At 38.8% G+C, this 12,001-nt stretch overlaps 1 protein-coding gene across 3 annotated transcripts in view; it reads right to left on the bottom strand.

Moving 5' to 3' along the window:
• KDM3B (lysine demethylase 3B) overlaps positions 1-12,001 on the bottom strand; it is a 75,694-nt gene that overhangs the window by 51,314 nt on the left and 12,379 nt on the right. For all 3 annotated transcript variants that reach the window (XM_045059593.1, XM_023255610.2, XM_045059594.1), the window contains exon 2: positions 2,100-2,267. In XM_045059593.1, the coding sequence (XP_044915528.1) occupies positions 2,100-2,267 (168 nt within the window). The remainder of the gene's footprint in view (positions 1-2,099; positions 2,268-12,001) is intronic.

Genomic DNA, 12,001 nt, shown 5'->3' with positions numbered 1-12,001 from the left:
CAAACATTGTTTCACAACCTTACATGAGAAAACATTAAGGTGAAAAAATTCTTTAGAAATAAAAGTATCAAATATTATCGAATACAGCACTGGCACAAAAAAAGACATAGAGATCAACAGAACAGAATAAAGAGCCCAGAAACAAACCCATGCTTATAGCTTATATGATCAATTAATCTCTGAGACAGGACACAAGACTATACAATGACAAAAAGACAGTCTCTTCAACAAATGGTGCTGAGAAAACTGGACAGCTACATGCAAAAGAATGAAACTGGACCCCTCTCTTACAACATATACAAAAATAAACATCTAAAGGTAAGACCTGGAACCATAAAACTCCTAGAAGAAAAACAAGGCAGTATTTTGTAGACATTGGTCATACAAACATTTTTCTCAATACATCTCAGCAAGGGAAACAAAAGCAAAAATAAACTATTGGGATTTTACACCAAAATAAAAAGCTTTTGCACAGCAAAGTAAACCACCCAAAAAATGACATGGCAACCTACTGTATGGGAGAAGATACATAGAGAATGATATACTTGATAAGGGGTTAATATCCAAAATATGTAACACCAACAACTGTCCAAATAATCCAGTTAAAAATGGGCAGAGGACCTGAACAGACACTTTTCCAGAGAAGACATGTAAATGGCCAACAGGTGCATAAAAAGATGCTCAACACCATGAATCATCAGGTGAATGCACATCAAAACCACAAGATACCACCTCACATCTATCTGTCTGAATGGAGAGTATCAAAAAGTGTTGGGTTGGAGGTGGAGAACAAAAACTCTCCTGCACTGTTGGTGGGAAGGTAAATTAGTGTAACCACTGTGGCAAATAGTATGGAAGGTCCTCAAAAAATTAAAAGAATTACCATATGATCCAAGAATTCCACAACTAGGTGTTTACCCAAAGAAAACAAAAACACAAATTTAAAAAGATACATGCACCCCTATGTTTCCTGCAGCATTATTTACAACAGGCAAGACATGGGAGCAATTCAAATGTCTATCCATAACTGAATAAAGAACACACACACACACAGAAATATTATTCATTCATAAAAAAAAAGAGTGAGATCTTGCCATATGCAACCTCATGAATGGACTCAGAGGGTATAATGCTAAGTGAAATAAGTCACAGAAAAACAAATGCCATATGATTTCACATAAATGTGGATTTTTTTTAACTGTTAATTTATTTGGAAGAGAGTGAGAGAGAGAGCACACATGCGAGCGTGCCAAGATGGGTAGGGGCAGGGAGAAAGGGAGAGAGAGGATCCCAAGCAGGCTCCACACTATCAGGGCAGAGTCCAGCACAGGGCTTGATCTCCTGACCAGTGAGATCATGACCTGAGCTGAAATCAAGAGTGGGATGCTTAAATCGATTGAGGTACTCAGGCACTCCACATTTGTGGAATGTAAGAAACAAAATAAATGAACAAAGAAAAAGAGACAAAAACCCCACACTCTTTAATACAGAGAACTGGTGGTTGCCAGAGGGGAGATGGGTGGGGCCATGAGTGAAATAAAGAGGATTAAATTTACGGCATTATTTTGTCAAACTTCAGAAATACTTATTACTACAAGCACTGAGTAATGAATAGAATTGTTGAATCATTATAGTGTACACCTAAAACTAATATAAACACTGTATGTTAATTATATTTCAAAAACACAAAACAAGTTCAGAAGACACAGTTGAAAAGATCTCCCACTTTCTGCTTCAGTAACATCAGAATAAAAGTATGTTAGGAATATACATGCTTTGGGAACTCTAAAGAGTTCAGCTATTTTTTAAAAAAGATTTATTATTCTTGAGAGATCTACAGAGCACGAGCAGGGGAGGGGCAGAGAGAGAGGGAGACAGAGAATCTGAAGCAGGCTCCAGGCCAGTCTGACCTGTCAGCACAGAGCCCGACTCGGGGCTTGAACCCACAGACCGTGAAATCGTGACCTGAGCTGAAGTCAGACACCTAACTGAGTAGCCACCCAGGCGCCCCAGGAGTTCAGCTATTGGATAAATACCATAGTTACAGTTATAGTACAGGAGTAAAGCTCAAATATGTTCATAGGCAGTAAGTCACTCACCAGGGCTGGCCACTGTGCAATTGAGACTCGAGTACCCTGGACAAGGACTGGGTCCTTCCGGGGTGCCCACACCAGAGACCCTTCCAGCAGAAGCACAATAACTTCTTCAGCATGAACTTTAACCCAGGAGTGCTGCTTCCAGTTACAGCCATCAAATTCTACAAAGATCTGCAAAAAGAGATAAAAAGGAGTTTGGAGGTCACATTTGGAAAAATCCCACATTATAATATATAAACAGACATAAACTGTGACTAGGAAAAATTCTAATTTGTTTTTAAGTCCTTTTGATGAATTTCAATAAAAATCCATCTTATTTCAGAGCAAGGAAGCTGATCTCAGCTTCACTTTGAAAAGGGTAGCAGAGTTAAGGGGGGCACATCCACAGTTAGCAATTTTTAGCTGTTATCCTATTGAAATTTGTAACTCTTGGTTTCCAATTTACATCTATGCACACCAGCTAGGAGCCTACTATGTATGAGACACCATGCTAGGTTCAGAAATAGAGAAATCTAGCACATTTCCTGGTCTTAAGGAGCTCATAATCTAACAGGTTAGAGAGAAATTCTTTACACTTGTACTGAATATGACAGAACTTTTTTTTAAATGTTTATTTATTTATTTATTTATTTTTTTGAGAGTGTGCAAGCAGGGGAGGGGTACAGAGAGGGGGACAGAGGTCCAAAGCAGGCTCTGTACTGACAGCAGTGACCTTGATGCAGGGCTTGAACTTACAAACCTTGAAATCATGACCTGAACAGAAGTCGGATTCTCAACTGAGCCACCCAGGCACCCCAGTGAACTTCTTTGAGGAATTTTTTTGAATGGGTGATATATGAACATGATATAAAATTCAAAGGATGAACACCAAAAAAAAAGGTTCCTTCCCAGTTCTGCATGTGGATTTTTTAACTGCCCCTGCCAAGAGTGATCTCATATCTGTTAGAAGAGGCATCCTGTCAACATCAACAATACTTCTCTTCCTCCCAGCAGAGATACTCTACTTTTTGAGATATAGTTACATAGTGCAGAAAGTTTTAAAAAGTGATTCAGATTAAACAAAACTTCATTTTGTTTTGTTTAATCAAAATGTGAAGGGAGACAGCTCCACACTGAGTGTAGAGCCTGACGCAGGGCTTGATACCACATCCCAGGAATCATGACCTGAGCCAAAATCAAGAGTCGGACGCTCAACCTACTGAGCCACCCAGGCGCCCCTAAACCACATTTTTCTTTTTTTTTTAATTTAAATTTTTAAATAATATTTATTTTTGAAAGAGACAGAGAGAGAGAGTACACCCGCAGGAGCAGGGAAGAGGCAGAAAGAGTGACACAGAGGATCCGAAGTGGGCTTCATGCTGACAGCAGAGAGCCCAGTTTAGGGCTTGAACTCCCGAACTGTGAGGTCATGAACTGAGCCGAGGACAGCCACCACTTAACCGACTGAGCCACCCAGGTACCCCAAAACTACATTTTTCTAATAACTAGTATGCTTAGGTTTGGCTTTTCTATATAAATTCTGAGTATGTTTCACATGCAGCATAAAGAGCAAGACATATGCATACAGGTATCAATAGTTAGCATAGAAATACCCAGGACTTAAATTATAGCTGGTGATAGAAAGACTATTTTATTCATAGCCCCTTCATTTTCATAGAATTTTAGTTGGTTTTTGAGAAGTACATGCAATAAAATGACAAAATACAAATGAAAAAAAAAATAAAAAATCAAGGCCAAGCAAACTACAACAAGAAGTCACTATGAAAGTGTAAAAGGGAAAACTTAAGCTGGCCACGAGGATTTATACAGCTGTATGACTGAGTGATACATGTGCCTCTGAGCTTCCTAAAGGCCAATTTGAAAATGAGGAGGTTAGTTGCATAGTTTCCACTGTCAGCATCTTTTTTTTAAAAATTTTTTTGGTAATGTTTATTTATTTAAAATCGAGAGAAAAGAAGATAGAGTGTAAGCGGGGGAGGGGCAGAGAGAGAGAGGGAGACACAGAATCCCAAGCAAGCTCCAAACTCAGCTGTCAGCACAGAGCCTGACCCCGGGCCTGAACTTATGAACTGCAAGATCATAACCAGAGCCAAAGTTGGACACTGAACAGACTGAACCACCCAGGTGCCTGTTTTTTTTTTTGTTGTTGTTGTTGTTGTTTTTTTAATTAAACTCTGCACCCAACATGGGGCTTGAACTTACATGCTCTACCAACTGGAGGAGCCAGGAGCTCCTCCCACGGTCTAAAAGGAAAACAAAGTAATTACTCAGGGAAGCAATGCTTTTCCAACCTCTTGGCACAATAAGAAATTTCTCACACGAAGCTTCCAGTACATGTATGTACTGTTATTTTTTAAATATGTGTAGATGATACAATGAATAAAATTCAAATCCATTAAAATTGTTACTGAGTTCATATCAGCCTTTCATGGTATACATGTTCTCATCTATTCAACATAAAAATTAAAGGTAAAATTAAATGAAAATCTAGGATACTTACATTCACAAAGTGTGAAAGCACTGTGCAGTAGCCTAGTGTTAGGCTTAATCTCTTCACAGTCAATGCATACTTGTGAATGTGGAGTGCGTTGCTGAAAAGTTATCCCAGAAATCAAATCCACTATATAAAGCTCCAGTTTTATTATTGTAATATACCAAGCTTCACTTCTGATTAAACACACATATACATACCCACCCACACACACACAGTGGGGAAACAAGGTTCAGAAACGAGAAGCACAATTTTTACTGAGAAAGAGGAGAACAATGAATTGCAATATATTTAATACATGAATGGGCTCACTCATATATACATAAATGTTCCAAGGGAATAAGACACAGCTTCAAATAACTTGCAGACCATTGGAAAGAGATAATCAAACTTATACTTATGTGCAGACTCAGGCACCAAGAAAGGTAGTAGCAGCATAATAAACACAGATTGGGGCTGATGTTCCAGGAGACTTGGATTTGAGTACCAGCTCCACACTATTAAAAAATTTTTTTGGGGGCGCCTGGGTGGCGCAGTCGGTTAAGCGTCCGACTTCAGCCAGGTCACGATCTCGCGGTCCGGGAGTTCGAGCCCCGCGTCAGGCTCTGGGCTGATGGCTCGTAGCCTGGAGCCTGTTTCCCATTCTGTGTCTCCCTCTCTCTCTGCCCCTCCCCCGTTCATGCTCTGTCTCTCTCTGTCCCAAAAATAAATGAAAACGTTGAAAAAAAAAATTAAAAAAAATTTTTTTTAATATTGGGGCACCTGGGTGGCTCAGTTGGTTAAGCGGCCGACTTCGGCTCAGGTCATGATCTCCGCGGTCTATGAGTTCGAGCCCCACGTCGGACTCTGTGCTGACAGCTCAGAGCCTGGAGCCTGTTTCAGATTCTGCGTCTCCCTCTCTCTCTGACCCTCCCCCATTCATGCTCTGTCTCAAAAATAAATAAATGTTTAAAAAAAAAATTAAAAAAAAATTTTTTTAATGTTTATTTTTGAGAGAGAGAGAGAGACAGAGAGAGACAGAGAGACACCAGTTGAAGTAGGCTCCAGGCTCTGAGCTGTCAGCACAGAGCCCAACACAGGGCTCGAACCCACGAACCGCGAGATCATGACCTGAGCTGAAGTTGGACGCTCAACCGACTGAGCCACACAGGCACCCTGAGGTCTACTCTATTAACCCTAAAACTTGGACAAGTCACTCTTCCCTCCTCAAGTTTTGGTTTTCTCCCCTGTGATAAGACACACTTGTCTTGCTTATCTCATAGACTGGTTGTGAAGTTCAAATAAAGTAATGGATTCAAAAGCATAATATGCCATAAAATAAGGAGAAATAAAGTAAAAAAATCAAGTACGGGGGATGTTCAGAGGCAGGAGAGATCACTTTAAGGGTGCAGAGGGGACTGATATGGGTTGAGCCCCCTACCCCCCCCCCAAAAAAAAGTCCACTCAAGTTCTAGGATGGCCAGGAGCTATATAAGCAGACTGTGGGGGAAGGAGTGAGAGATGAGGCTTAAAAAAAAAACAAAGTCAATGTGGCAAACCTTGAATACTGGGATAAAAAATTGAGGCTTCATCTAGCTGCCAATGGGAGGGGTGTGTATACGTGTGCATGCACACAAGTGTAATTAAAGGGTTTCTAAGTGAGGTCAAGATATGAACAGAGTAGTTGGTTTTAAGGAAATTCAGCTACTAACCAGTGGATACAGACAGACTGGAGTTGGGGGAAGGTTATAGGGAGTATTCTTACATGACCTAGAGTGGGAGCAGTGAGACTAGGAAGAAAAGTGACTTGTGGTTGTTAAGAATCATCAAGCTTGAGGAATGGCTGGATAAAAGGATAAAGGAAAATTTAAAAATGACTTGGATTTTGAACCAGAGTGATACCATTACATAACTGATATCAAGAGGAGGAGATGGCTGGAGGACAGACAAGACCTTGCATGGCATGAAAAGTAGCATGGAGTATTAAATGCCCTGGCTGAGTCTGACCCTGAGTACACTACCAGGCATCACTCAGAAAACCAGAGGCTGAGGCTCCACGGTGACTGATGGCAAGGTGCCATGCTGAAACCACTTTAAAAATCAAAGGCGAGTCACAAAATTCTAAGTTATAGCAATACACAAATACAATACTAAAAGAAGTCATTGTACTATAGCTATAACAATTTTTATTGCTTTTACAAAAGAACTTCAACACTCAAAAAGTTAATATTCAGGAATCCTATCATCACTTACCTGAAAACATCAGGGAAAAGTTCAATTACTGAAAAACCAGATTTCACCCAACTTAAAGGAAATAAACTTTCAACCCACCCCAGCAAAGGACATATACGGAATGAAGTGTTTACTTTGACAACAACAACAGTGCTACACATTCTGGGATCAAGCTACAGTTCAAAGCTAACAGTATGAATGTTTGCTATTTTTTTTTTTTAAGTTTATTTCTTTACTTTGAGAGAGAGAGCACGAGCAGGGGTGGAGCAGACAGAGAGAGGGAGAGAGAGAGAATCCCAAGCAGACTCTGCACTGTCAGCATGGGGCTGGATGAGGGGCTTGAATTCACAAACTGCAAGATCAAGACCTGAGCCAAAACTAAGAGTCAGATACTGAATTGGTTGAGCGACCCAGGAGCTCCAATATGAATCTGTTTTAAGAGCAATATGGAATGTGGATATATGTAAGCACATTCTCTGAACACTAAGGCTTATTTCTGGCCCTAGTACTGTGCTTTACTTCCTAGCTTAGGTAATGGAAGAAAGGAGAACATATAAGGTAAACAATAATTTCAGATCAAAGTACCTACAACATGAACTCTTAAAATGGTAGTGGCAAGACCAGAGAAGAGGAAGAAGGTATATAAACTAACAAAAAATCAATGGCTGTGGTTGAACTGAGTCACGGATGACCAAGACAGGCTGATAATCTGAATAGAACAAGACTAAAACAGTTTGAGTTGATTATTTAAAAAGTCTTTTAAAAATTTCTACTATTAGAATAAAAATAGCAAATAGAACCACACATGCTATAGCTAGAATCCAAGCAGTAGATGTAAAATATTTCATGAGTTAAGGAGAGATAGTAGTAAAACTCTTGCTTTCATTTCAAAATTCTTTTTATGGTATATATGTGACTTACATTTATTTTAGTGACATTAAAACCAAAGAAATTCTTTAACAAAATCAATTAAGTTCTCCTAAGTTTGATAACATCAGATACTAACTAGTAACCTGAGTAATATAAGCTTTCATGTTTATTGTGTTAATATCAGTTTGAGGTCTGGTTCTGCCTAAGGCTACTCTTACTATAATTAATAAAGTTATTCATTCAGTCATGCTCACCAAAAATAGAACATCTCTTATGTATATACAGAGCATTTACTGACCAAGAATATCAAGGTGAATAACGGTAGCAATTGGCAGGAGGGACTCACACCCCAAAAGAGTCAACACAGAGGTATAAAAATGATTACAGAGCTGTGTAATAAGGGCAATAACAAACATGTTATGTTAGGCTAGAAAACATATCTGCCTTGAGAAACTAGAATGGTTTCACAGAAGGGATAGTAGTATACAAGCTGGGTCTAAAAGGACAAGTTGCCTTCTGGCAGAGAAAGACTTTCTGGCAGGTGCAAAGGAAGAGAAACATAAAAGCTGATTGAGTGTTCCAGGCAGCAGTGGCAGCTGTTAGTAAGTAAGCTGTAAGGGCTCTGATTGGCATGTTAATGCATGATGCACTGAAACCTGGTGGCAAAGGTATCATATTTGGCCAGCAGAGTGGTTTTTTTGTTGATTTGTTTTTAATGTGCATTGAACATCTGTAGGCAGTATCTGCACTCTCCAGTTGCCAATCCACTATATTCTCTAGTCTGTCATCTAGCTGTTTTCATACACCTGGTACCTTGGACACAAGTGGGTTTATGTTCCCTGATATAGGCCTTGAGGGAGCCACTGATAGTTTTAAATGGGGAGGGGGAAGACATGGCACAATGTTTTATAAAGATAATATCATCTGTGGGAAAACTTCTCAATGCTCAATTTAAATAGAAAATCAAAATAGAAATTACAAAGTATTTTATAATTAGATGAATGGCAAAACACTTTATTCATACTATGGAAAAATATCGAGAAGTTTTAAAAAATGAGATATATCTAGAAGACTACCATGGAAAGATCTCCAAGATGTGTTATATGCAAAAGAAGCTGGTTGCAGATTTTAGGATGTGTATGTGAGAGAATAGGAGGATTGGGACAGAGGGGATAATAGCATTTTTGCCTTAATCAGTAAATGCTTTTTTAAAAACAAAACAAAACAAAATCTATATTCATATAATGCTTAAATAATTAACACTTTTTAAAAAGGAAAGAATTAACTTTGGGAGCAGGGTGGAAGATTAATTACAGAGAGAAGAAACTAGAGGCAGGGGGACCAATTACAAAGTCATGATAATCCAGTAAAAAGATGAAAAAGGCTTAATCCAAAAAGATATGAATGGAAAACAAAGTGTATTTGAGAAACTACAGAGATAAAAATAACAGATGATGATGGCTGAGAGTAAGAGAAATGGAAGATTAACTCAACTCCCGAAGTCCCTAAGTTTTCCAATTTTACTACCTACATACATACCATTAAAAAAGGCACAAGCCCAAAATGGAGTCACTTGTTCTAAGCGCAAGTCATCAAACCACAACTTAACTTCTCCTAGGAAGGGAATCTTAAACCAGTAAATCTGGAATTACCTGGTCAGCACTAGAGAGGTAATCTGCCTGATGGACCCCTGCTCTCCCCCAAAGGAAGGTAACCTTGTCTGAAACAATCAGCTCTTTGCTAGAATAACCACCTTGTGCCACCTCCTTCTGCCTATTAAAGTCTTCCATTTTGCACAGCTCTCTGGAGCTCCTTTCTATCAGCTCAAAGGGATGCTGTTGATTCAGGTATTGTTGAATAAAGCCAAGAAGATCTGTAAATTTACCAGCTGAATTTTATTTTTTAAATGATTCTAAACAAAACGTAAAGTCTATTAGAAATGATTTTACAGGTGTGCCTGAGTGGCTCAGTAGGTTGAGCGTCCAACTTCGGCTCAGGTCATGATCTCACGGTCCATGAGTTTGAGCCCCCATTGGGCTCTGTGCTGACAGCTCAGACAGAGCCTGGAGCCTGCTTCGGATTCTGTGTCTCCCTCTCTCTGCCCCTCCCCCACCCATGCTCTGTCTCTTTCTCTCTCTGTGAAAAATAAACTTAAAAAAAATTTTTTTTAAAGAAATGATTTTACAAAACTGTGGGATATCTTGACAGCCAAGATGGGGAATGATGCACGTCTAGAAGACGGCTGTTTTCAAATATAAAACAAATTTTTCTATATGGTTCATCTGATCAAGAGATAGCTTTCTTTTTTTTCTCAAGAGATAGCTTTCTAACAATTAACCTCATCAACCCTCCCCCCCCCCAATTTCTAACATCTACAATATATGAAATGTTAAGTACTTGAGTATCATAAGGATAGCCTAAATAAAAACTCAAGCATACAAATATATAGTGTTTTTAGGGGCTGTAGCATCATAAAGAACTGAATTTGCATCCCAACTTCCTTATTTCTTAGCTGTGTAGCCCAGGGCAAGACACTTTAGCCTCTTTGAGCCTCATTTCCTTTGCCTATAAATAGGGACAGTAAGTACCTCAAAGGATTGTCTAAGGATTAAATGAAAGCATAAAATGTCTAGCAGATTTGGGGCTCCTGAAAAACATGCACTCCTTAAGAAACTCACACTACTGGTCAGATTATAAATTGGTATGATTTAAAAACAAGAAAACATATTATCAAGAATCTTAAATATGTGCATACTCTGGGTCTTCATAATAACCATTCCTAGCAATAATTCTAGGAAATAACCTTAAACAGAGGGAAGGCTTTATTCACAAAAGTGCTCACACAGCATTATTGATAAAGTCTAAAATCTTAAGCAATTTCAATATTCAGTGAAAGAGGAACAGTTTAATAATTTATCCAGAATAAAAATTATAAAATTTTTCTTAAAGAGCTTTTATTGTTTTCCTTTCACTTACAAGAGCAATACATGTTACCTGTGGAAAATAAAGCCCCAAGAAAATTAAAATTACCCATATACAAAAGTTTTCAGTAATACAGGAAAAGTGCTACATTAAGTAAAATAGCAAAACACAAAACTGAAAATACAGTACGAATTCAACTTCTGACAATTCTAAAAAGAGATTAGATGAATATGTATCAAAATATGTATCAAAATATGAACAGCTGTTTCTAATTGGTTGTGACATACAGGGATGACTTTTATTATTTTTTTTTAATTTTTTTTTTCAACGTTTATTTATTTTTGGGACAGAGAGAGACAGAGCATGAATGGGGGTGGGGCAGAGAGAGAGGGAGACACAGAATCGGAAACAGGCTCCAGGCTCTGAGCCATCAGCCCAGAGCCCGAGCGGGGCTCGAACTCCCGGACCACGAGATCGTGACCTGGCTGAAGTCGGACGCTCAACCGACTGCGCCACCCAGGCGCCCCCAGGGATGACTTTTAAAATTATTATCAAATTAATTTCATTTTGTATTACAGGCATGCATTACCACAAAACCACAAAAATAAAACATCTAAAGCTTCTAATGTGACAAGTCAGGTGGACAATGGGCCTTGGATTGGGGTCTCCAATAAGATTCCAATAATCTCAAGACAAAAAAATTAGTAGTGAGTCCATATCCATAAAAATATATAAACAGGGGTGCTTGGGTGGCTCAGTAGGTTAAGTGTCCAACTTCGGCTCAGGTCATAATCTCGTGATTTGTGAGTTCAAGCCCTGCGTCGGGTTCTGTGAGGATAGCTCAGAGACTGGAGCCTGCTTCGGATTCTATGCTCCTCCTCTCTCTGCCCCTCCCATGCTCATGCTCTGTCTCTGTCTCTCAATAATAAATAAATGTTAAAAAAATAAAAAAAATAAAAAAAATATATATATATATAAACAGAAAAAAGTTAAAGATCAATTATAAACACCTTAAAACAGGAGGCCACAGAGCAGAAATTCCGTAAGAAATCAGAAATGAAAGTTAACAATCTAATACTGGCTTCTACATAGTCTACTTTAAAAAAATTTTTTAAGTTTATTTTGAGAGAGAGAGAGAGAGCACAAGCAGGGGAGGGTCAGAGAGAAGTAGACAGAATCCCAAGCAGGCTCTGCAACATCAGTGCAGAGCCTGATACGGGGCAAACCCATGATTCATGAGATCATGACCAAAGCCAACATCAAGAGTTGGATGCTTAACCGACTGTGCCACCCAGGTGCCCCTAGTCTACTTTTTAAGATATGGTAGTCAGAAAAGACCTCTTAAAAATACTAACAGAAAAATTCACATTCTGTTCTTGATGGAACTTACATTTAATAGAGGAAATAAGCT

This window comes from Felis catus, chromosome A1 (genome assembly GCF_018350175.1).
Source record: "Felis catus isolate Fca126 chromosome A1, F.catus_Fca126_mat1.0, whole genome shotgun sequence".
Classification (NCBI taxonomy): Eukaryota; Metazoa; Chordata; class Mammalia; order Carnivora; family Felidae; genus Felis; species Felis catus.
Note: the sequence above shows the minus strand (reverse complement) of the source record. Positions and strands in the feature narration are given on the sequence as shown.